This window comes from Aethalodelphis obliquidens, unplaced genomic scaffold, assembly GCF_003676395.1.
Source record: "Aethalodelphis obliquidens isolate GAN/ISIS:26980383/991018 unplaced genomic scaffold, ASM367639v1 scaffold20, whole genome shotgun sequence".
Lineage (NCBI taxonomy): Eukaryota > Metazoa > Chordata > Mammalia > Artiodactyla > Delphinidae > Aethalodelphis > Aethalodelphis obliquidens.
The window spans coordinates 17540218-17566295 of record NW_020837964.1 but is presented as its reverse complement, the minus strand read 5'-3'; the positions used below and the strand labels follow the sequence as shown (position 1 = coordinate 17566295).

General features: G+C 42.9%; 3 protein-coding genes across 4 annotated transcripts in view; 1 reads left to right on the top strand and 2 right to left on the bottom strand.

Moving 5' to 3' along the window:
• Positions 1-11: 11 nt before the first annotated feature.
• CHTF8 (chromosome transmission fidelity factor 8) lies at positions 12-11630 on the bottom strand. The gene is made up of 4 exons (XM_027119469.1): positions 11539-11630; positions 3429-3486; positions 3044-3161; positions 12-2656 (listed from the first exon to the last, which is right to left on the bottom strand). The coding sequence occupies exons 2-4, from the start codon at positions 3449-3451 to the stop codon at positions 2432-2434; spliced, it is 366 nt and encodes a 121-aa protein (XP_026975270.1). The 5' UTR covers positions 3452-3486; positions 11539-11630; the 3' UTR covers positions 12-2431.
• DERPC (DERPC proline and glycine rich nuclear protein) lies at positions 13-2492 on the bottom strand. The gene has a single exon (XM_027119468.1). The coding sequence runs from the start codon at positions 2433-2435 to the stop codon at positions 813-815; it is 1623 nt and encodes a 540-aa protein (XP_026975269.1). The 5' UTR covers positions 2436-2492; the 3' UTR covers positions 13-812.
• A 10-nt stretch (positions 11631-11640) lies between the features above and the next one.
• The window catches only part of UTP4 (UTP4 small subunit processome component), a 32841-nt gene continuing 18403 nt past the window's right edge, over positions 11641-26078 (top strand). The window contains exons 1-5 of one of the 2 annotated variants that reach the window (XM_027119466.1): positions 11641-11743; positions 13020-13180; positions 15532-15723; positions 21367-21451; positions 23094-23183. In XM_027119466.1, coding sequence (XP_026975267.1) covers positions 13022-13180; positions 15532-15723; positions 21367-21451; positions 23094-23183 — 526 coding nt within the window. In that variant the 5' untranslated portion in view covers positions 11641-11743; positions 13020-13021. The remainder of the gene's footprint in view (positions 11744-13019; positions 13181-15531; positions 15724-21366; positions 21452-23093; positions 23184-26078) is intronic. The other variant, XM_027119467.1, reaches the window with a different exon arrangement.

Below are 26078 nucleotides of genomic sequence, written 5' to 3'. Positions count from 1 at the left end.
TGAAATCAATAGCCCTCTCGTCCCATTTATTAAAGAAACAGTAAGAAAAGGTACAATGCAGGAAAACACCATCCTTTCACATCAGGCTGAACGAAGCACAGTGATTTCTCCCCTTCACTCCCCCCACCCCCACCCCAATTCCCATAACCCCATCCACGTCAGTTTAATTTTGAGGTTCTCTGATTGGGAGTACCAGTGGAGAGGGAGCGGGATGAGCAGTGGAGCCTTGATCCTGGCCTTCTCTAAGCAGGCCCGGTCAGGCCAGCAGAAATTTGGTGGCTCTCTGAAGTGGCTGCACTTCCCTGTTCTGTGTTCCAGCCCCCAGGGGAAGGTATGGCAGTAGAGGGTGACCAGGTCAGCGCTGCTGAAGCATGGTCCGCTCACCAACGCAACATTTCTAGACAGCAGTGAGCTGATTCTCCGGTGGTGAGCAGGGGAGCGCATATGAATTGGAACCTGCAGGCCAATGTATCCCTGAGGAAAAGTCCACAAGAACAATTCAAGAAACTAGTAAGAAACAAGGGGCAGAAAGCTGTGGGACAAAAGCACAGCAGGCTTCTGGAAGGCTGGAGATTCCTTCTCGCAAGGCGGGATCATTCCCACCTGCCAAAGTCCATGTCCCACAGATAACATTTCACCTTCAGTCAAGAAAGATGCGGGGGGGGGGGGGGGCGGGAAATGCTCATTTGAAGTTGAGCCCCAGCTATGTACTTCAGACTGTAGCTCCATATCTACCCTTTCACCTAAAACACAGCGCCTGCCCAGAACCACAGTGCCTGGAAACCAGGGTGGTCCTGGAGAGAAAATGGTGTTTAAGGGGGTAACATTCCATTTGGGTACATTGCAGCCATTGGACCCCCTGGTCTGGGGAAAGCAGCTGGGTTGGTGCCAGGGAGGCTCCCCACTCTAGGAAATGGGACCAAAGTCTTGCTTACAGGGCCATTCATCCTTGGAAAGGAAGCTGGGTTTAGACCCAGGGTCCCAGTTGGCCTTGCAAAAGGAGCTGGGTTGATACCCACCGGGCCTGCTGGCGAAGAGCCTAGGGGCCCAGGAGCTGACCTGGGGAAAGTAACCTGACCAGGACCTAATGGGCCAGTAGACCTTGGGAAGGTAGCTGGACTTGGACCCTGTAAACCAGTGGCCCTTGGAAAGTTAGCTGGGTTGGAGCCTAGTGGCCCAGAGGCTCTTGGGAAAATTGCCGGACTTGAGCCCTGGAGGCCAGCAGACCTCTGGAAGTTAACTGGGTTTGAAGCCAATGTGTTAGAAGACTGAGAGAAAGCAGCTGGGTTCAATCCCCCTGAACCTGTCCCCCTTGGAAAAGGATTAGCATTTACTCCCATGGGGCCAGCGGGCCTTGAAAAATGAGCTGAATTAGGGCCAATGGGGCCAGGAGCCCTCGACATGGGAGATGGATTTGGCCCCGGAAGGCCAATTCCCCGAGAGCCAGGACCCGAGTTTGGGCCTATGGGGCCAGGTATTCTGGCCATGGAAGATGGGCTTGTGCCCATGTTTCCAGAAGACTGTGAGAAAGCAGCTGAATTTGCTCCTAAAAGACCTGCTGCTCTTAGAATGGGTGCAAGATCTAGGCTTTGAGGTCCAGCCATTCTTAAGTTAAGACCAGATCCTGTGCCCAAGAGGCCACCTGCTCTGGTGTCCAAATTAGGGCTTGGAGCCAGGCTACCTGCCCTTGGGTTAGGCCCAAGGCCTGGGCCCAGGCCACTTGACCTTGGGTTGGGCCCAAGGCCAGGGCCTGGAAACATACCTGATCTCGGGGCAGGGTTTGTACCTACAAAGCCTGATCTCAGATTGGGACTTGGTCCGGGGCCCAGGCCAACGGGCCTAGCATTGGGAGGACCATTCCCAGAAGTCAACAGGACACCTGCTCTCAGGTTGGGTCCAGATCCAGGGCCCATGGGGCCACCACTTCTGGGGTCAGGACCTGTTCCCAGAAGACCACCTGGCCTTGGGTTGGACATAGGACCTGGCCCTGGGAGACCCCCTAACCTTGGGTTAGACAGAGGCCCTGGGCCTGGAAGAGCCCCTGCTCTAGGATTTAGAGCTGACCCTGGGCTTGGGCCCAAGAGACCACCCGGCCTTGGGAAAGAAACTGCACCTGTGCCAGTGGGATTCATCCCTCTTGGAAAAGAAGCCATGCTTGGGTCACGAGCACCAGCAGGGAAAGGTGCTGGATTTGAAGCCAATGAGCCTGATGAAGTTGGAAAAGGAGACGGGTTCCTTGGAAACGGGGCCAAATTTCCACCAAGAGAGCCGGTTGCCATAAGGAAGGGATCTGAGTTCATACCCAGAGGGTGGCCTGTGTTTAAAGCAGGACCCCCTTGTGGTCCCAGGGAACTGTCCATCCGTCCTCGAGGTGGCAGCGGAGCACGAGTCCAAGGAGTTGGCCGCTCTCTAGGGAAAATCCGGGGTTCTTTCATACTTTCTTGGGGACGTTGGTGATAATGGGCTTGGGGCGAGTTTTGAAAAGGATCTTGTTTTTGATGAGTGCTGTTACCACGTACTGGGTGCCACTCCTGCAGTCAAGGTCATCACAGTCCTGCTCCCCGGGAGTGTGTTTAACAAGGACGGCAAAAGGTTTCTCCAGATGGATGATTTTCCCATACAGGATATGATGCCCCACGATCAGCACAGGGATTCCCTTTGGCAGAACAAGAATGAGATGCCTGAGGTTCAGGGCAAGGTCGTAACATTCAGGTGCCTTCTAGAGATGCTCTTGGGAGGCAATGCTGGCACCTCCACTCCCTCAACCACTGCTGAGAAGCCACAAAGGACAACCCACCCTCATATCCTTTTCACTCTTTCTAGCCCCAAGTAAGAGAATTTCTACTTTTAGAACTGTGACCTTTCCAGATTCCCCAAAGCTAAATTTCCCTGCTACTGCAGAGGTGGGGGGAGAACAAGCAATGGCTTAGCTAGACCTTGAATAACAAACCTGAGGGCAGTCCTCACTCTGGGTCCTGGGAGCACCACCTTGGTGTAGCTTGCTTTCCTGAAGCATTAGGCAGGGAAAGAAAAGTCCCCTCACCTCAGTGGTGTAATGTAGGTCTCCCAGGAGGTTTCCAGCTAATCCAGTGCTGTAGCGAGCCTCGATCTCCCCCTGTAGCTCCATCAGCACCCATTCTGCCAGGCCTCCAGCCCCAGCACTGCAAGCAAAGGGCTGGCGGTTACAATATTTTGGAGGGGTGAAGGATGAATAATAGTGTCCTACACCACCATTCAAGGCCCAAGAGATCTCTTTGCTGAGCACGAATTCTTGGGAAACTGGGCAGTGCTAGACACTGAACTAGAAATTGAAATGCAAGGATTTGTGCAAGATGCACCTAAGGACCCCAATTCTTCCAGGGAAATTTCAAACCTATATAGCCCTAATCATTCAAGCTAAATTAAAAAAAGTCTCAAAAGGTACTCACCTGGAAATAATGATCTGCACCATGAGCTTCCCGTCTTTAAAAAGCAACTGAAAATAAGCTGTAGAAAAAAAAAATTTCTTTAGGATAATAACAATAGCTAACATTTGTCACTTACTGTGTGCTAGGCACTTTTGTAAGTGCTTTAGACATATTTAATTTCAATCCCCTAACAACTCTATAACATGTAACATTTTTAAACTGATATTGTACATATAAAATTGCTTCAGATCACCAAGGGTCAACTACAGGGTGGAAAGTTAATAGGTATCACAACTGTGTTCAAGGTCGCATAGCTACTAGTCTACGAGCCGGGATCTGAACCCAACACATACACCGCAGAGCCCACACTCTTGGCCAGTATGCTAACTTGCCTTTCTCAAGGATATTGTATTTTCCATTCTGCATGGTTCTAAAACACTAAGGAATTCTTTTAGGTTTTACTTTTTCCTTTGGTGATAACATAAGCTTCATGTCTGCCACTTTGGTTATCTTGTATTTCAAGGTTCAAATGATCTCTTTTAACTAAAAGCCAAGAGAATGGAAAAGGTCTTCCAGACAACTTTAGTGAACAGTAAGCTGATTTCTGATGTGATTCTCATCAAACACTTTGCCCATCTTTCATCATTTAGACACTAAGGATACCCTGCCGCTTAATCTACTTTCGTTTTATACAATGGCACCACCTGGTGGCAAGTTTGCGGCACTCTACAAGAATGAGTTAAAATGGGACATTTTTGCCTGAAACAACTGGCTTCTTGTACTTTGTCTTCCTGAGAAGGATAGATTAATGGGGAGATTGAGGGATGGGGGATCTAAACTATAGCTTCTGTACAAATCTTTCCAATGAATAGATGGAGCCTAGTGGAAGGTTATCAGATCAGTGTTTACCAACTGTAGAACAGCAAGTTAATAGGAATTATAATTGTGCTCACGATTAGCAAACACCTGCTTAAAGTTAAACAGGTTTCCTTACTGACATGTTAATCTTTGTTTTGGATCTCCAGTGAAAAGTATATTCACGGCAGCCCTGTAAGACAGCGGAACCTCTTACTCTTGAGCACCAAACACATTTTGGAAATATGAGGTTGGTGAATCAGTGGTCTTCAAATTCAAATATAAAGAGCAGCTAATATTTATTCAATTTTTACTATGAATCAGATGCTGTGCATATATATCATGGGTGATATCTCATTCAACCACTCTGAGATAGGGACTTATCTGTATTTTGCAGATAAAGTTACTGAGGGATACATCTGCTTTATGTGGTACACACACAGCTAGCAGGTGGTAGGGCCAACACAAGAACCTAGGTCATCCAACTTTACACTCATAATCAATACCCTCTCAAAGGAGAAAACCAAGTGAGAATAAAAAGGCATGAAGGCATCAGGCAGGCACTGCGTACATGCATTCAGCAAGAGCTGAATCAAGAAGTCATGTTTGAATAAGCCAGACCTGCTGTAGCAGTACCAGGTGTGGTACTGCTTGACAACAGGTAATACACTGGCTCAGGACGGCAAAGGTCTTCTGACAGATAAGAAGGCCCCACCTCCACCATCAACAGAACAATCAAAAGCACTTTTAATATTCTTCCAAGGTTTCTTGAAGGAGAGACTAATAATTAAAAATCAGAAGGCCTAAATTCAGGTTCCAGCCTGTAAGTGTGGAACTCTTTCAGTGTCATCATACACAAGTCACTTAATGACCGTGGGGCTAAAACCTGGATTGTCTGACTCATTTAACTATCATGAAGACCAAATAAAACATATGTGGAGGGCTTCCTTGATGGCGCAGTGGTTAAGAATCCACCTACCAACGCAGGGGACACGGGGTCGAGCCCTCGTCCGGGAAGATCCCACATGCCACAGAGCAACTAAGCCCGGGCGCCACAACTACTGAGCCTGGGCTCTAGAGCCCACGAGCCACAACTACTGAAGCCCACGTGCCACAACTACTGAAGCCTGCGCACCTAGAGCCCATGCTCCGCAACAAAGAAGCCCACACACCGCAATGAAGAGTAGCCCCCACTCACTGCAACTAGAGAAAGCCCACGCAGCAACGAAGACCTGACGCAGCCAATAAATAAATTTTTTAAAAAAATGTGGAAATGCTTTAAAGACTAACATATAGCTAATGTTTTAAAGAATGGGATAAATAAATCAACATTTCCACACTAGAATTGTGAGTAAAATTCAGAGAATGGTAGGTACATTTTAGCCATGAATCAAAAAAGGCTCAATAATTGAAATTGAAGTTGTGAAGTTTCTAAAGGTTAATAAATGCATATAGATTGAGAAGAGTTCTTGTAAATAAGCTTTTGATGACTGATGAAATAGTATATTTTCCTTGGTAAGTGTAAAATACAGGTGGTTTCACAGAAGCAATAGGGTGTTCACACAGATACAAATTTTAGGAAAATCATGGCAGGGAAGGAGATTAATCTTTAAGACCTCTGACCACATGTTTGAGATAGGAATGTGCAGACTGTTTAGGCAAAGGGGATGTAGAAATATTTTCAGTGCATTCCCCATTTCCTCGACAGTCTCCTATCAGAACAGGAATTCAAAACAGTGGCCTAAAGGGATTTCCCTGGTGGTCCAGTGGTTGGGACTCACCACTTTCACTGCCGTGGGCCTGGGTTCAATCCCTGGTCAGGGAACTAAGATACCGCCAGCTGCGTGGCGTGGCCAAAAAACAAAAACAAAAAAACAGGGCTTCCCTGGTGGCGCAGTGGTTGAGAGTCCGCCTGCCGCTGCAGGGGACACGGGTTCGTGACCCGGTCCGGGAAGATCCCACATGCCGCGGAGCGGCTGGGCCCGTGAGCCATGGCCGCTGAGCCTGCGCGTCCGGAGCCTGTGCTCCGCAACGGGAGAGGCCACAACAGTGAGAGGCCCGCGTACCGCAAAAAAAAAACAAAAAAAACAAAAAAACAGAAAAAACGGTGGCATAAGTGAATAAAGGAAAACAGATGCCTAATAGCTGGGTCAGAGTAGCTGTACCTCCATACTTGTCGCTGTGCTTCAATGAGCACACACAGCTCTCTATCCACTTATGTAGGAGGCCCTGCCTGAGTACACCTATTGATACTGGTAGACATCTAGCAATTCTTGTAAAAATAAGAATTCTGTGGCCTAAAAACTTGTGCTAGACCTAATGAGATGCCGGAGATGTGAATACAAATGAAGTTCACACCCAGCTTACAAGAGTCTAGCTCACAGGAACCTGTGGACTGATATAGCTATATTTATGTACATGAGGGTGTATTTACCAAGTTAGTAAGTGATGTAGGGGAAGGCATCCCTTTCGTGAATTTTAAAATTCTACTTTAGCACCTTAAAATATCCCATTGGCTGAATCAGATTCTTCTTCTTGCTCCTTGCTCTAGGCAACTATTCTCAAGAGTAGGTATGTATACCTGAGTAAGTCACTGATAACACACCTGATGGAGGCGACAGGGAATATGTATTTCACTTAGTGTGGAGATGACTAAAAAAGATAATGAGGGGCTTCCCTGGTGGCGCAGTGGTTGGGAGCCTGCCTGCTAATGCGGGGGGCACGGGTTCGAGCCCTGGTCTGGGAGGATCCCACATGCTGCGGAGCAACTGGGCCCATGAGCCACAACTACTGAGCCTGCGCGTCTGGAGCTTGTGCTCCACAACAAGAGAGGCCGCCATAGTGAGAGGCCCACGCACCGCGATGAAGAGTGGCCCCCGCTCACCGCAACTAGAGAAAGCCCTCGCACAGAAACGAAGACCCAACACAGCAAAAATAAACAAACTCCTACCCCCAACATCCTCTTAAAAAAAAAAAAGATAATGAGAACATGCAGCCCAATCTGTCCTCATCCCCTTGAAAGTAGGCAGAAAAAATCAGTAGGAAAACAAGGAGGTGAAGAAGTATAATACAAGTCAAATCCTATTAGTAATAACAAGTAACATTATAATGAAAATTTTCTGTATAACAAAAAGATTTCTAAGTCTTCAGTCTCAACTCATTCCAACATTTAAAAATAAGCACAGCAATTTCTAAGTGCTTGTTCTAAGGTATTGCTTGTGTAGAAACTGCAGCTTTATCAAGAGCAACATCTGAAGGCACGGTTTGATGAATGTACCATATCAAATCATGACACTAAAAGGAGTCACTGGAAGAGACTGCCCAGCACCTCACTCTCAACAGCCTTGAGTTTAATCCCAGATTTAGCTAGGACCAACTAACTGGTCTTTGTTGAAGAATAATAATTCCAAGTTCCTGTACAGCCAGGAAGAACTGATGCCACTTTTCAAAAAGATGTTTAAATTCAATATATTTCAGAGCGGAGTCTCACAGGCCACAACTACAGTACATACTCGGAGACTTGGAGAGATAGGAAGGTGTGGAAAAAACCATCCAAACACCTTTCCCCTGCAATGAATTATTTTGACTCCCTACCCCTCCCCTTATAAAAGGGGGAAATGTTTTACTATTCAATTTTGGGGGGTCTTTACATAGCTAAACAAACTAAACACATAAGTTCTATATTCCTAACTTAGTCAAATGACTTTAGCTATGTAAACAAAACTTTTTAAAAAGCACTTTGTATGTTTTAACTATTTTTTCCCTTAAAGGAAAAAAAAAGCCTTTGTGGGGGGCTTCAGGATTTCTAGAAATATTATCTAAGAAATTTCTAGAAATATCTGAGGTTGCCCCAGATCATCCCCAGTCTTGAGACCTGGAGTTACTTTGGAGATCCTGAGTAAAGTCAAGACACTGTTGTTTCTCAGGACAGTGGTCCAGATGACTTCAAGACCCCTGAACAAACCACAGATGAGCAAAGAAACCCACATTCTCAGAATCAACCAAGACTCACAATGGGAACCCTAATCAAAACTCAAAAGGTCTGTCTGAAATCAGACCAAATCTGGGATACATCTTATTTAACTGTCATTTTGAAAGTCATTAAAAACCTGAAAAATCAAAGTGCCACCACAATTTCTTAATTAGGAAGAAAAATTCAGGCAGAGCATTATCTTTGTAATACAAAAAGCTTCATTTCTCACATAGCTAAACCTTTTTGAACATTTATCTGGATTCTCCCTTTTCATCCTGAAAACAATGCTATGATACAGGTACTATCACTCCCATTTTACAGTGAGGAAACACGCTTAGAGAAGCTACAGGTTAAGTAACTGGTGGAACAGCTAGTAAGTGGTAGACAGGGAATGTGAATTCTAACTCCTCCACAATCCGGCCTGTCCTGCAGTCCTCTCACACAGCACCTTCTCATGCAGGACATCAGTACAGGAACTTGCTTTACAAACATTAGTGTTTCTCATAACATCTCCCACAAGATGGCAAATAAACCACCTATGAAGAAGATGTTATATCTCGCCACCGAAGTAACTATGACATCTGTTGGGTAGGCAGCTCAAAACAAATGAGCCTGCTTTTCATCATATCCAACTGACGAGATTTAGGTTTCTGAAATCCCTAGAGATGTACTCAAGGTTACCTCCAGGATTCAAAACTATAGCCTAAAACTCCGTTTCCTGCCTGTGTAAGGCAAAACAAGTCAAAAGAACAGAGCACATTCTTTGTCACTGATTCATCTAATCTCCTACAAAATTTCTTATCCATTGGTTTCTGAGTTGTTAAATTGTTAATATTACTAAGGTCTTACAGAGAACATCATGAGCAATGATCCTCATGATGGTTAACTGCCCCCAAAATAAAATGTAGCAGAAGACAGCATGGTATGTATCGTATTAAACAGATTATGCAGCTTTCACTGAAACAGGGGCTTTGATTCAATGGTTTAACCTAACTAAACATAATTAAATTTTATTACAGCTAAACAATGTTTAGCTGCAATAAACATTGGCCCTTTCATCTTTTCTTGTTGCTTTTTAAACGGAATAAAGGCTTTAACTTTACAATTCTTAATTTAAAAACATTCATTTTTATTTTTAAAAATTAAATATGACACAAAATGTTTGCAAATTGCTGGGCCAACAATTAGCACTTATTGAGTTCTTATTCGGTCCCAGAAACTACTCTTTGTGTTTAGGGATTCAGTGAGAACTGAATCAGACCTGGATTCTGATTCTGCCATTTATTTAGCCTGCTTATGACAGGGGGTAATTTAATCTCAGGTTGCAGTTTCTCCACCAATAAATTGAGCATAAAAGAGAACCCATCTCAAAGGGTGGTTGTGAGCATTAAATGAAGTTTAGAATGTAAAGTCCTCAGCACAGTGCCTAACATGGTAAACCTTTAGGGTCAAGCTATTGATTACCTGGAGGAACATGGCATTTTCTTAGTACATGTCCAATAGAATGACTTTATACTACTGTGTACTTATTATTTTAATGTTTATAGTGGATTAAAACATCCTATAAAAGCAGCATGTTATCAGAATGAAATCAAGCTTACACAATGGGAGAACAATTCAAATATGGCAGTCAGGGTTCACCAAACTGCTTCTGGGATTAAGTTCTGGAACGTTTTTTACCTCTAAGCATGATAACTATTTCTCTGTGTGTCTTTCCATCAAATGAACAATTCAGGAACTTTTATATACAACTCAATACATTATTTTTATTAGCAGTGTTGTGATTTTGTGACTGATTGGGAGAGTCTAAGTTTCAAAGGGAAGATCTTGTCTCTCGACAGGCTTATGTTATGTCATTAAGAGCTAAAATCCAGTTTCTAAATGAGAAGCTTGCTCTCCTCCAAAAAGGGGCCATGGAGAGTAGGTGGAACTGAATGCTTCCAAACTTTTCATTAGTGAAGAGTGGGTTCAAAAACGTGTGTGGACACTATGCATACATGTGGTACTTTCCCATCACATTTTAAGATTCCCATGATGGAGGGAATCAATTACTGGTATTTGTAGACAATGGGTAGAAAAGATGACTTCAGTCGATCAGAGTTACTCCAGTTTTCTGCATCTTCTGCTACTCTGCGGCCCCTTCTACCCTTCCTCCTCCTACTGCTGTGGCACCCTATCTTCCCCAAAGCCCCTTCCTTTATAGCTCTACTTGAGGTCTCCCTCTGTACTGGATTCCCCTCCCACCAGCCACCATCTTCTCCACCCTCTCCCCGACCCCCTCCCCTCCCTTCAATTTCAGCTACAAACACTTCCTATTTCTAGCCCCGCCCACTTTCTGGGACTTCTCCATCCGCTTCCCCTCTTCCCCCCCCCAAACAAATTACCCCCGACTATCTCCAGGACCGCTTACCAAGCTGTTTAACCCTTTCTCCTACCTCCCAAGGGAACTACTCTTTAAACTGCCTTCCTCCACTCCCCACCCCCGGAATACTCTTTCCAAGCTGTTCATCCTCCTCCCAAAGATCAGTCTTCAAACGTTACTCCTCTACCACCCTCATTTTCCAAATCGTTCCCTATTTCACCCCGTCAATTCTTAAGTACTTCTCTCCTCCAGGACCCGACTCCACCCCACTCTTCTCTCGTCTCTCACTCCGCCCACAAATGAAGCTGGATCACTCTCCAGACTGTCTCTTCCTTCCAACCACCCTCCCAATTACCGCTCCCAGCAGCATCTCCCCCACGACTTAAAATGTCCCCTCGAAGGAACCTCACAGTCCCCCGCTAAGTCCCCTTTCTGATGTTCCCGCTACTTCCTGGGTTCCAGTTCTACCCCACTCTCGCAAGCATCCCGTGCTGGGTTCCCTCCCCACCCAGGGAAGAACCCCTTTCCGCACATACCTCGAGGTTCCGGCCCGCGCCGCCCCCTTCTCCGTCCTCCGCCCGCGCTCGGCCACTCTTTCCGCCCTTCTCCCGCTCCGCCCTGCTCGCTCCCTTCCTTCCCTCCGCCTTCCGACTCCACATTGCTCCCTTCTCCACAATTCCCGGCCCTCCTACCAGGGGGCCCCTCTGGGTCGCCCCCCACCTCTGCACGGCCCTCCCCACTCCCCTCCCCCTTCCCGGCCTCCCCTCCCCCCCCCCGCCGCTCCCCCACTCCCCGCCCCTCGGCTCGCCATTCTTCTTCTCGAGCCGCGTGCCCCGCCCGGCCCCAGCTCCCTAGCTTCCCGCTCCCTCGCACCCTCGCCCCCATTCCCGGCTCGGCCCTCGCTCCCCGCGGCCTCCCGCGCTCCCTGCCCGCGGCCTGACCTGCAATGGCGGCCGCCGAGCGCGGCGCCGCGCGGCCAACGGGCGACAACCGAACCTCCCGCCGCCGTCGCCGCCGCCGCGAGCACTGCCTGCGCACTTCCGGCCTTGCGGCGCGAGCACTTCCGGGGCAGAGCACGCGAGCGCGCGCGCACGTGGGGCCGGGGCGGAGAGAGGCGAGCGCCGAGAGTGGCTAGCCCATCCGCTGGTGAGTTGGGGAAGGGGCGTGGGGAGCGGGGATGGGACGGGGTGGGGGGTGTTAGAGCGGGTGAGGCCTGCTACAGGTCGGCGCCCGGCGGAGCTCGCCGATTCTCTTGTGCCGAGGCCGGTGGGGGCTACTCCGGAGATCCCCGGAGAGGGAAGGGGCGGTGGAGCCCTCGCGCGCGCGTTGGACGCACTCTTAGCCCGGCCCGGCCGAACGCGCCTGCTCTGCAGGCAGGTTCCTCACCTTGAAAGGAGACGAGTAGGGGGCGACCCAGAGCGGAGTGCGTATATTGGCGGCGACGGAGCGGCAGGTAGAGGGAGTAGTTGACAGATGCCGACCAGTCCTGTCGCTCCTCCCCTTGAGACGCTCTCTGTTCTTCCTGCCCCATCAGCCCCACCGTCAGTACCGTAGTTGAGTGTGTGATTTGAAAACTTAACATGCAGTAGAGATAGAGGTGTTTGCCAAAATGCAGATTGCTAGCCCTCCCCCCGCCCCAAAAGATTGGAATTCTGGAACTGTGGAATGGGACCCGGAATCCTGCATTTTTAAAAACCATTTATCGAGGTGATTTTGATACAGGAGTTCTGCGGAGTCTGCGGACCTGACTTTGAGATACTCCTTTAGACTGTCCACATTTCTTGTTTCTTTAGAGTGGTCGTGGTATTTATCCTCCTCTCCACCACCCCCACCCCCAGAAACCTCACACACAAAATACAAAGGAGACCTTAGTTCTGCCTCGAATACATCCGGTCAGCTCCATGTGACTCCCTTCAAGTGCGCACTCCCAGTTAGAGAATGAGGTTATGTTCAGTCTTTTGCTCTAAGATCACGTTTTAAATTCTTACCCCTCTTTTCCTGGACCACTTCCTTCAGGCAGTTGTCAGGATTGCTGGCAGTCTGGGTGATGCTGTATGTGCTGATCTTTTTATTTTGTTGCTGAGGAATCCTGAGCTTCTGGAGACTGTTTGATAGATTCTGTATGGGCCATGAAAGCATCATTTGTTGGATATTTAGAAATGAACCTCCGTCGGACTTCCCTGGTGGTCCAGTGGTTAAGAAGCGGCACTTCCAATGCAGGGGGCTCGGGTTCCATCCCTGGTTGGGGAACTAAGACTCCACATTCTGCCCGGCGCGGCCCCCTCCAAAAAAAAAAGTGAAAAAAAATAGAAATGAACGTCGATGAAATATAGTTGGAGTCTTCCACCTAGAATAGTGGTAATAAGAAACATGAGGTGTGACATACTGCTGTTTAACAATGATTCTTTTCTTGCCCCCCTAGGAATGGGTGAATTTAAGGTCCATCGAGTACGTTTCTTTAATTATGTTCCATCAGGGATCCGCTGTGTGGCTTACAATAACCAGTCAAACAGATTGGCTGTTTCACGAACAGATGGCACTGTGGAAATTTATAATTTGTCAGCAAACTACTTTCAGGAGAAAGTAAGTCATTTGGGAGCCTGATTTGGTGTATTTGATGTTAATTTTTTTCTTAAGTTCAATTCTGCCAAATCTATGTTTTTTGTATTCAAAGAGATCAAAAGAATAGTAACTCTCCCCCACTCTCTCCGGAGTTGTTTAGAACCACATAACAAATATGCGATCTCTTGTCTGAATGATGCGCTTAGAGGTTTGATCTGTGTGATGTTGGTTAGAGAGATCCTACCTAGGAATTGTGGTGCTCACTGTCATTTGGAAACTGAGGTTTGCTAGATCTGTTGGGCAAAATAAGAAGGAAAATTGTCAAGACCATTGCTTCATATCAGTCTCTGCACCATTGTAACTTTGGTAAAGTGGCATTTCCTGCTATAAGTGTCAGTACCCATTTCATTGTCAATTCAGAAAAAATGATGAGACATTTTAATGTCAAACATTTTGGTGATGTAATATCAGGAAGATGGATTCCTAAGTTCATCTGTCTGAGAGAAGGTAGATTTATATGCCTTATATTTGGGAATAAAGATTTTAAATTAGGTAAAGTACTGTTTGGGTGTATGCAAAGGGCTGTTACAGCAGCATATTTTTCAAAGGCAGTGATTACTGATTTCAAGTGCAATAAAATAATTCCGGTCACATTTACTGAGTGCCTTACATGCCATAGGCACCATGAAATAAATGAATAGAAGGAAAAATGAATGAATGCAGTGCCCAGCAACTTAGTACTTGGAATTTAGGCACTCTGTAAATGTTTCTAAATGACTGAGTGGCAAGTATTAGGCATTAAGATGAATGTCAGAGGCCCTACCTTCAAGGAGTTCAAAATCCAGTGGGGGAAAGGTGAGTATACAGTTTGCAAACAGTGTGGCAAATTTTATGATAGACCTAAGCAGAGGCATAGAATCTTAGTGGAGAGGTGCCTTCTCTGATGAGGTGTGTTTAGGATTCCTGGAAAGAGATGACTTACTGAGCTGATCCCTGAAGCACTAATAGGAGTTAAGAAATTGCTGGTCACCACAAAGGAGTCACATTCCATAGAATGAAAAACATGCTATGGTACATGCTTGTTGCATCCTGTGATTTTTCTTGTCATTTACGATAATTGGAATTATATAATAGTTCATATATATTTGTTTAATGTCTTCTTCCTTGCTGAACTTCAAATTTTATGAAAACAAGGACCTTGTCAGTGATATTCATGGCTGTATTCCCAACATTTAGCAAGTGCCTAGGACAAAGACACTGCTTAGTTAATACATGTTGAATGAATAAGTCAACTGGTCTTTACCTAGTACCTCTTATTTTCCTCTCCCATCTGTTTTCTTTTTTTTTTTTTGAACAATTAATTCAGTCTAGTCTTCCACTTTCTCTATGTTCCCTTCCCTGGTATTGAAGATTGCTTAGCTCTGATCAAGAGCTTGTTTCTCAGAACAAGAAAACATTATATCTCTGAGAGTGAAGAGTAGTGCCTAGGAGTAAGGAGACCCACGTTCTCTTCATGTCGTTGACTTTGGCCCTTTGGGCAAGCCACTTAATTAATGAATATTTTGCCTTTTCAAGTTCAGATAGGAAAAATTATACCTCCTCATTCCCTTTTGTATCAAGCAGATATAAGAGTAAAATTCCTGGGCTTCCCTGGTGGCGCAGTGGTTGAGAGTCCACCTGCCAATGCAGGGGACACGGGTTTGTGCCCCCGTCCGGGAAGATCCCACATGCCGTGGAACGGCTGGGCCTGTGAGCCATGGCTGCTGAGCCTGCGCGTCCGGAGCCTATGCTCCGCAACAGGAGAGGCCACAGCAGTGAGAGGCCCGCGTACCGCAAAAAAAAAAAAAAAAAAGAATAAAATTCCTTGATAGTATGAATGCTTTTTGAGTGCTAAGAAAACACTTAGAAATCTGAGACTTGAATGAAAAGCTGGAGTGAGCTGCCTTTGTTTAATTTTTTAAACAGCTTTTAATTGGTGAAATTGACACACAGTAAGCAATGTGTATTCAAAGTGTATGTATTGGTAACTTTTGACATGTGTACACCTTTGAAATTATCACTCAATCAAGATAATTGCCATGATTTTTAAAAATTAGATACATCAGATACAAACTGGATTGTCTGAGACTTTATTGTCTAAAAAGGTTTTGCAGAACAAGTCCTAGTAAAAGAAACAAAACCAACTGTATAAGTAACTAAAATGTGAACCTGAAAAAAATGAAAATATCAGTAACATGATCTTCAGATAGTGTAAAACCCCACACTAGTTGTTTCTAGAGAGGCATTTTGATTTTCACCTTTTTGCCTGTGACCACTCAGTGCTAGTAGCTGATGAATTCGTGGTGGGTTGAAAAGTTATGGTGTTTCTGTAGTTTTTCCCAGGTCATGAGTCTCGGGCTACAGAAGCTCTGTGCTGGGCAAACGGACAGCGACTGTTTAGTGCTGGACTCAATGGAGAGATTATTGAGTATGATTTGCAGGCGTTAAACATCAAGTATGCTATGGATGCCTTTGGAGGACCCATTTGGAGCATGGCTGCCAGCCCCAATGGCTCTCAACTTTTGGTCAGTAAGCAACTATTGGTAATTCAAACCAAGATTTCTCTTCTGCCCACTTAAACTTGCTTCCTTATGTTCATAGGAAGGTGAAATTGTATTATAGCATGTAGCAACTCCACTCTGAGCTGGATTCCAGCAACCAAGCAAGCAATTGTATCTGGATTCCAATACGAGATACAAGATTGGGATTCTTGTTGGGGATTTAAACTCCCTTGTCCTTTGGCACTCTTTCTGCTGCTACTTTGGACCTTGTTGATTCATTTATGAAACCAGAGGTTTCAGTTTGGTTCAGCATTTCCCAAACTGTGTTCTTTGGAATTGGGAGATGTAGAAACTGTCTTTTGTTTTGTTGTGCCTTGTGTTTTATGATAAGTTTTGTTTCAGAAATACGGCGTACTAAATCCTACTGTAGATTCACAGCACACGTTAGTATATCTAAACTTCTGATAGGTCCTTCTACAAGTCAACCTGTGGAACCATGTTTTTCCAGTGTTTCTCAAAAAATTTTTGAGCACAGACTTAAGACTTCCCCCCCCCCCAAGAGGGCAGACAGCAGAAGCAAGAAGAACTACAACCTGCAGCCTGTGGAACAAAAACCACATTCACAGAAAGAGACAAGATGAAAAGGCAGAGGGCTATATACCAGATGAAGGAACAAGATACAACCCGAGAAAAACAACTAAATGAAGTGGAGATAGGCAACCTTCCAGAAAAAGAATTCAGAATAATGATAGTTAAGATGATCCAGGACCTCGGAAAAAGAATGGAGGCAAAGATCAAGAAGATGCAGGAAATGTTTAACAAAGACCTAGAATTAAATAACAAACAAACAGAGATGAACAATACAATAACTGAAATGAAAACTACACTAGAAGGAATCAATAGCAGAATAACTGAGGCAGAAGAACGGATAAGTGGCCTGGAAGACACAATGGTGGAATTCACTGCTGCGGAACAGAATAAAGAGAAAAGAATGAAAAGAAATGAAGACAGCCTGAGAGACCTCTGGGACAACATTAAACACAACAACATTCGCATGATAGGGGTCCCAGAAGGAGAAGAGAGAGAGAAAGGACCAGAGAAAATATTTGAAGAGATTATAGTCAAAAACTTCCCTAACATGGGAAAGGAAATAGCCACCCAAGTCCAGGAAGCGCAGAGTCCCATACAGGATAAACCCAGGGAGAAACACACTGAGACACATAGTAATTAAATTCGCCAAAATTAAAGACAAAGAAAAATTGTTAAAAGCAACAAGGGAAAAACGATAAATAACATACAAGGGAACTCCCATAAGGTTAACAGCTGATTTCTCAGCAGAAGCTCTACAAGCCAGAAGGGAGTCACATGATATACTTAAAGTGTTGAAAGGGAAGAACCTACAACCAAGATTACTCTACCTGGCAAGGATCTCCTTCAGATTCATGGAGAAATCAAAAGCTTTACAGACAAGCAAAAGCTAAGAAAATTCAGCACCACCAAACCAGCTCTACAACAAATGCTAAAGGAACTTCTCTAAGTGGGAAACACAAGAGAAGAAAAGGACCTACAAAAACAAACCCAAAACAATTCAGAAAATGGTCCTAGGAACATACATATCAATAATTACCTTAAACGTGAATGGATTAAATGCTCCAACCAAAAGACACAGGCTTGCTGAATGGATACAAAAACAAGACCCATCTATATGCTGTCTACAAGAGACCCACTTCAGACCTAGGGACACATACAGACTGAAAGTGAGGGGATGGAAAAAGATATTCCATGCAAATGGAAATCAAAAGAAAGCCAGAGCAGCAATACTCATATCAGATAAAATAGACTTTAAAATAAAGAAAGTTACAAGAGACAAGGAAGGACACTACATAATGATCAAGGGATCGATCCAAGAAGAAGATATAACAATTATAAATATATATGCACCCAACATAGGAGCATCTCAATACATAAGGCAACTGCTAACAGCTATAAAAGAGGAAATCGACAGTAACACAATAATAGTGGGGGACTTTAATACCTCATTTACACCAATGGACAGATCATCCAAAATGAAAATAAATAAGGAAACAGAAGCTTTAAATGACACAATAGACCAGATAGATTTAATTGTTATTTATAGGACATTCCATCCAAAAACAGCAGATTACACTTTCTTCTCAAGTGCACACGGAACATTCTCCAGGATAGATCACATCTTGGGTCACAAATCAAGCCTCAGTAAATTTAAGAAACTTGAAATCATATCAAGCGTCTTTTCTGACCACAATGCTATGAGATTAGAAATAAATTACAGGGAAAAAAACGTAAAAAACACAAACACATGGAGGTTAAACAATATGTTACTAAATAACCAAGAGATCACTGAAGAAATCAAAGAGGAAATCAAAAAATATCTAGAGACAAATGACAATGAAAACACGACGATCCAAAACCTATGGGATGCAGCAAAAGCAGTTCTAAGAGGGAAGTTTATAGCTATACAAGTCTACCTCAAGAAACAAGAAAAATCTCAAATAAACAATCTAACCTTACACCTAAAGGAAGTAGAGAAAGAAGAACAAACATAACCCAAAGTTAGCAGAAGGAAAGAAATCATAAAGATCAGAGCAGAAATAAATGAAATAGAAACAAAGAAAACAATAGCAAAGATCAATAAAACTAAAAGCTGGTTCTTTGAGAAGATAAACAAAATTGATAAACCATTAGCCAGACTCATCAAGAAGAAGAGGGAGAGGACTCAAATCAATAAAATTAGAAATGAAAAAGGAGATGTTACAACAGACATCACAGAAATACAAAGCATCCTAAGAGACTACTACAAGCAACTCTATGCCAATAAAATGGACAACCTGGAAGAAATGGACAATTTCTTAGGTATAGTCTCCAAGACTGAACCAGGAAGAAATAGAAAATATGAACAGACCAGTCACAAGTAATGAAATTGAAACTGTGATTAAAAATCTTCCAACAAACAAAAGTCCAGGACCAGATGGCTTCACAGGTGAATTCTATCAAACGTTTAGAGAAGAGCTAACACCCATCCTTCTCAAACTCTTCCAAAAAATTGCAGAGGAAGGAACACTCCCAAACTCATTCTATGAGGCCACCATCACCCTGATACCAAAACCAGACAAAGATACTACAAAAAAAGAAAATTACAAACCAATATCACTGATGAATATATATGTAAAAATCCTCAACAAAATACTAGCAAACAGAATCCAACAGCACATTAAAAGGATCATACACCATGATCAAGTGGTATTTATCCCAGGGATGCAAGGATTCTTCAATATACGCAAATCAATCAATGTGATACACCATATTAACAAATTAAAGCAGAAAAACCATAGGATCATCTCAATAGTTGCAGAAAGATCTTTTGACAAAATTCAACACCCATTTATGATAAAAACTCTCCAGAAAGTGAGAATAGAGGGAACCTACCTCAACATAATAAAGGCCATATACACCCACAGCAAACGTCATTCTCAATGGTGAAAAACTGAAAGCATTTCCTCTAAGGTCAGGAACAAGACAAGGATGTGCACTCTCGCCACTATTATTCAACATAGTGTTGCAAGTCCTAGCCTCGGCAATCAGAGAAGAAAAATAAAAGGAACAAATTGGAAAAGAAGAAGTAAAACTGTCACTGTTTGCAGATGACATGATACTATACATAGAGAATCCAAAAGATGCCACCAGAAAACTACTAGAGCTAATCAATGAATTTGGTAAAGTTGCAGGATACAAAATTAATGCACAGAAATCTCTTGCATTCCTATACACTAATGAAAAATTTGAAAGAGAAATTAAGGAAACACTCCCATTTACCATTGCAACACAAAGAATAAAATACCTAGGTATAAACCTACCTAGAGAGACAAACGACCTGTATGCAGAAAACTATTAAGACACTGATGAAAGAAATTAAAGATGATACCAACAGATGGAGAGATATACTGTGTTCTTGGATCGGAAGAATCAATATGATGAAAATGACTATATTACCCAAAGCAATCTACAGATTCAATGCAATCCCTATCGAATTACCAATGGCATTTTTTACAGAACTAGAACAAAAAATCTTAAAATTTGTATGGAGACACAAAAGACCCCGAATAGCCAAAGCAGTCTTGAGGGAAAAAAATGGAGCTGGAGGAATCAGACTCCCTGACTTCAGACTATACTGTAAAGCTACAATAATCAAGACAGTATGGTACTGGCACAGAAACAGAAACATAGATCAATGGAACAAGATAGAAAGCCCAGAGATAAACCCACGCACCTATGGTCAACTAATCTATGACAAAGGAGGCAAGGATATACAATGGAGAGACAGTCTCTTCAATAAGTGGTGTTGGGAAAACAGGCCAGCTACATGTAAAAAAATGAAATTAGAACACTCCCTAACACCATACACAAAAATAAACTCAAAATGGATTAGAGACCTGTATGTAAGACTGGACACTATAAAACTCTTAAAGGAAAACATAGGAAGGACACTTTGACATAAATAACAGCAAGATCTTTTTTGATCCACCTCCTAGAGTAATGGAAATAAAACCAAAAATAAACAAATGGGACCTAATGAAACTTCAAAGCTTTTGCCCAGCAAAGGAAACCATAAACAAGACAAAAAGACAACCCTCAGAATGGGAGAAAATATTTGCAAAAGAATAAATGGACAAAGAATTAATATCCAAAATATATAAACAGCTCATGCAGCTCAATGTTAAAAATATAAACAACCCGATCCAAAAATGGGCAGAAGACCTAAATAGACATTTCTCCAAAGAAGACATATAGATGGCCAAGAATCACATGGAAAGCTGCTCAACATCACTAATTATTAGAGAAATGCAGATCAAGACTACAATGAGGTATCACCCCACACCAGTTAGAATGGGCATCATCAGAAAATCTACAAACAAATGCTGGAGAGGGTGTGGAGAAAAGGAACCCTCTTGCACTGTTGGTGGGAATGTATATTGATACAGCCACTATGGAGAACAGTATGGAGGTTCCTTAAAAAACTAAAAATAGAGCTACCATATGATCCTACAATCCCACTGCTGGGCATATATACCCAGAGAAAACCATAATTCAAAAAGACACATGTACCCCAATGTTCATTGCAGCACTATTTACAATAGCCAGGTCATGGAAGCAACCTAAATGTCCATCGACAGACAAATGGATAAAGAAAATGTGGTACATATAGACAATGGAAAGACTCCCCCCCCCCATTCTTACCAGTAGACTGGGTACTTGCAGAGATTTAGTTTTCTGTGATGGATTTATGATTTTTTTTAAATTTGTACTATTTTGTAATACCTTGACGTATCTCCATTTAGGTGACACAGTTAATGGGTCTTTTATTTAGGCCATGGGTGTCCAGCAGAGACATGCTATGAAATCCTGTTTCTCCTCCATGTCCTATTCAGGAATTGTGCCCCTAATTGGCCTGCTTTCTGGCTAGGACATGAAGACTGCCAGGAACACACTACCAGTTTCTTGGTACCAGTACTTTTTCCCTCTCACAAACTATTTTTCTCTTTCAGAACAAGTGTTAGCTTGAAGGAGGAAATGTATATATTTAGTTCTATAAAATGCTTTCTTTATTTTCTACCCCCTTTTCCATAATAGGTTGGCTGCGAAGATGGATCTGTGAAACTATTTCAGATCACCCCAGACAAAATCCAGTTTGAAAGAAATTTTGATCGTCAGAAAAGTAAGGGTTATTTGTGGTGAGGCAGTGAGTAGTCTTAACAAGAAGTTATATTTCTGTGCCACTGGAGATGGGATATTTTCCCATGGGTCCAGGTAATATTTTATCCATATGCTAACTTTCTGTGAGTGCAGCGTATGTGCTAGATGCTGTCCTTAGCTCAGGTCCTCTCCGTTGTGTAGCATAGCTATGATTGCCTGGTTAAGTAATAATACAGGAAGCTAGCAATCCAAAATAGGAAAGTGAGTGTTTCTGTGTAAATCAGCTTGTTAGTTCTCACTTATTTTTGTGAAGTTTTAACAAATGTGCATAAAGTCTCAGAACTCGGATTTTTCTTTAGGAGCTGTGGTTCTCAGTTCTGCTAGTACTTTCAAGTTGAATGGGGGAATTTTATAAACAATTGCCTCTGTTCCACCTGGACTGACTGACACTGACATCCAGAACAGAGCCTGGCAAACTATTTCTGTGAAGACACCAGCTAGTAAATATTGTAGGCTTTGCAGGCCCTATAGTCTCTGCCAACTCTTGTCATTATAGCACCGCAGTTGCCCTAGATAATACTTAACAAATGCTCATGGTTATGCTCTGGTAAAACTTCATTTACAAAAACAGGTGGTGACCCCAGTTTGGCCTTTGGGCCATAGTTTGCTGACTCCTTTTCTATTATCCACTTTTTTTTTTTTTAACATCTTTATTGGAGTATAATTGCTTTACAGTGGTGTGTTAGTTTCTGTTTTATAACAAAGTGAATCAGCTATACATATACGTATATCCTCGTATCTCCTCCCTCTTGCGTCTCCCTCCCACCCTCCCTGTCCCACCCTGACTCCTTTTCTAGAGAGTAGTGTCTGATGTGTTCTCTGTATCCAATAGTAATGTTTATCCTCTGCTAATCAGATCCCTGTATTGTTTGTTTTTAATATCTCCTGGGTGTTCTTTTTTTAATTACAAAGGTGATACAATGCTTGGTAAAAATTTCATGCATTTAGCCAAGTGTGAAAGAGAAAATAAGTGTCTCATTTCACTCTGTAGGCAACATTTTGGAATTAATCTGGACTTTTTTGTATATTCAGATAGACAAATACATTCACAGGAGTGCTTGCACTTGTTTTTCAGCTTAGTTTTTCATTTGATGTATCACAGACATCTTTCTGTGTCAGTCATGCCAGTCTGCATGGCATTTCATTTTATGGTGTTCCATAATTTATTTAACCAAACTCCTATTGATGGATATTAATTTTGTTTTTACTACTATAGCCAGTGCTGTAATGAACATTCTTATATACACTTGGGCATTCCTGTAAATATTTCTTTTTTGTTAAATTCCTAGTGCAATTACCATGCCAAATTTGCACGTTTAAATTTTGTTAGGTTACTACCAGATCACCTTCAAAAGGTTGTGCTTATCTACACTCCCATCAACCATTTATCCATTATTAAAAGTAAGTATCAAATATGTCATCGTGGGTCCCAGGGCAAAGTTGTCCCTCACCTGTTATAAAACAGTCCTTCGCAAGAGCGCAGTAGATGAACTTTAAGACTATAGAATGCTAGCCCTGTAGATGTTTGTGGAAGGAGAACTCAGTTACCCTTTGCTGTATATTTATGTGTATGTCACTTTCTCTTTTGTTGTACAACTCCCAAGGTCGAATCCTGAGCCTCAGCTGGCATCCCGCTGGTACACACATTGCAGCTGGCTCCATAGACTACATTAGTGTGTTTGATGTCAAATCAGGTGACTGTTTTTCTCAGTTCATTTGGGGTGTGGGTCTTGTTTGTCAGAGCCACATTTCTGGGTTTCCAAGAGCTTGTGACCTTATGCTTTCATGAACCTTCTGAGATGTCACCATGAATTTCACTTCTTTCTTGGATTACTACTGCTGCTTTTAGGGGAATCTTGGTTCTTCAGTGGAATACAGTATTTTTCATCATAAGAATTCACACTAAAATTTGCCCTCAACCAGTGAGACATTTACTATGAGCAATCAGTAGAATACCTATTTATATATACCAGTTCTTTGTAAAAGTGGGTGTCTGTAGTTGAGGAATGTAAGATCTTGGTAACATAGTTGGTGAGACTTGAGATCAGAAAGATAGAGAACAACGTGCTTCCTCTGTCCTTGGCCTAGAGAATTGGCTGATGGATTCCTTCAGTGAGGAGACTGACTTCAACTTGTTAGGTGGCTGTGTCTACTCCCCGCTAAGATGAGAGGAAACACAGGGCAGACACGTTGCCTTTTTCTTTTTCCTTAGTGCTTGAGCAAGTTTTTTATTATCAGTTATATATGCATATAGTCAAAGAATTCCTTAAGGCTTGTTACAAAAAAGCAGGAGTCCCCCTATATCCCTTCTCCCACTCCTCAAAGGCAGCCACCTGCAACTCTTAGCTAATTCTTTTGGTATTTATCTTTATGCTATACATAGTATGCTTAAAATGCTTTATTTTTTTCAGTTTTAGCCTATTATTTATTGACTTCCACTATTTAACCCTCTTTCTCTGCCCTTTGCCACATGTAGCAATATTTCCTCCTGATCCTCCCAGTATGGTTATGTTCTAACTTTGTTCAGATTAGCAGTTGATGTTTTTATTCTTAGACTATATACATACAACTTGCATAGTAAATTTCTTTTCCTTTCCTGTATGCTTTTTGTTAATGCTGAGTGTCTGTCTCTGTCTCTCTCTTTTGTGTGTGTGAGATTGAGATAGATAGATAGATAGATAGATAGATATATATATCACTAATTCATCTCCACATTCTTCCAGTTGTATGATTTAGGTTCAGCTACATCTGGGGTTTTTTTCTGGTTTTTTTTTGTTGTTGTTAGTTTGTTTTGGGTTTTTTTGCGGGATCTTAGTTCCCCCACCAGGAATTGAACCTGGGCCCCTGCAGTGAAAGTGCCAAGTTCTAACCACTGGATCGCCAGGGAATCCCCACATCTGGTTTTCTTTCTATCACTTTTATCTCCTTGAAGGTTTCTCTCCCAGAGCCTTCTGCCCTGCTCCAGCTTAGTGGAGCCAGTTTCTGGGCCTACTGCACAACTCTGAGATCTTGAACTCTGGTTTTTCAACCATTCTGGAGATCCCCTTTGCTTTATTCTCCAGTAGAGTTCCCTGTTGCCAAGTCATTCATTTTCGTAGTTTATCACTTTGTTTGATGGATCCTGAGAAAGGGTTTCTGAGAAAGAATTCTAGTTGGAAATTATTTTTCCTTAGAATTTTGAAGCTGTGGTTCCACTGTCGTCCAGCTTCTAGTATTGTTATGGACTCTGATGCCTTTCTGAGAGTAGATCCTTTTTGTAGGTTTTTGTGGTTGGTTTTTCCTGGGAGCTTTTAAGATCTTCCCTTTATCTTTACTGTTCTGAAATGTAATAATTGTGTTTTTTGTTGTGTGGATCTGTTAACATCCATTGTATTGGACAACTTGGTAGGTTCCTTTAATCCAAAAACCCATGTTTTTCATTTCTGAGGAAAATTCTTATAATTATTTTGTAAAGGAGTTTCTTTCCATTTTCTCCTTTCTGGAATTTTATTACTGGAATGTTGCCTCTTCTAATTTTCTTTCTTTCTTTTTTTCTTTTTCCCCCTTGTTATTTTTCATCTCTAACTTCTTACTTTGCTTCCTGGGAGAGTTTGTCATTTTTATCTTTCAGTCCTTTTATTGAGGTTCTCATTTCTGCCATTCATTTCCAGAGTTCTTTTTTGTTTCCTGAATGTTCTTTTTTACAGCATTCTCTTTTTGTTTCATTATCCAGTATACTAACTCTTCTCCAAGACTATTCATGGTAATAGCTGTGAAGTGTTCTTCGCCCTGGCTTTTTCCCACCTTGTTGTTTATTTTTTTCTGGTCCTATGTTGGGCCTCTGCCTTTCATATTGAGGCTTTCCTCCCGTGTCTAGAGGTTCCTTTCATCACCACACGAATGGTGCTGATCACATCTGAGCTTCATTGAGGAATGGTCTGGCTGGACTGTTAGCTTGGGGATGCTCTCAAGACAGGCTCTTTAGATCTTCTCTCTTGTGCTGGTCATATTTCTCAGAACTGTTTTTTGTTCTCCTGCCTGGTGACAACAAGCCCAGCCATCAGCATTCTAAGAAGAAAGCTGGTGTTCTCAATACAGAGTTATAACATTTCACTTAATCTGTGTTCCATGCATCACCTCTGTTTCCAGACTATCTGGAGTCACCAGTTGCTGAGTCTTCTGAGGATTCCATGGTATAAATCAGGTGGTTTCTTGGCTTTTCCTATTGCGGATTTGGGACTTAGTTTTAGGGTTCTACTAAGTCGGTTACTACTCCATGTCTGCTTTCCAGTTCCCCAAATTTTGGCACTATTGTCTTCTCTCCCTTTCTCATGGGGATTTGGAAGGGAGCAGAGTGTAATGTGTGTGTGCAGTTGGCTGCTTTTCAGTGAAGCCTCAAATGTCTCGTTTCCATTTCACCTCTCCACCAAAAATTCCTTTTGTCTGCAACCCCCACCACCACCGCTGCCCTCCTTCTTCAGGGAACCATTTTGGTGTTCCAAAACTGAGTTCACCATAACCACTGTTTACTGGCTGTCTGTGGTCTGTGCTCAGGCAGCTGACTTACCAGATGCCTACCACAGGCAGCTTCTGAAGACTGAGGAGAAATA

Bases quoted from the DNA above. Each gene is read 5' to 3' on its own strand.
- DERPC (XM_027119468.1), bottom strand. From the start codon at position 2,435: ATGAAAGAACCCCGGATTTTCCCTAGAGAGCGGCCAACTCCTTGGACT.
- CHTF8 (XM_027119469.1), bottom strand. From the start codon at position 3,451: ATGGTGCAGATCATTATTTCCAG. The intron at 3,162-3,428 runs GTGAGTACCTTT...CTTTGCTTGCAG, and splicing joins GTGCAGATCATTATTTCCAG to TGCTGGGGCTGGAGGCCTGG. The intron at 2,657-3,043 runs GTGAGGGGACTT...GTTCTGCCAAAG, and splicing joins ACCTACATTACACCACTGAG to GGAATCCCTGTGCTGATCGT.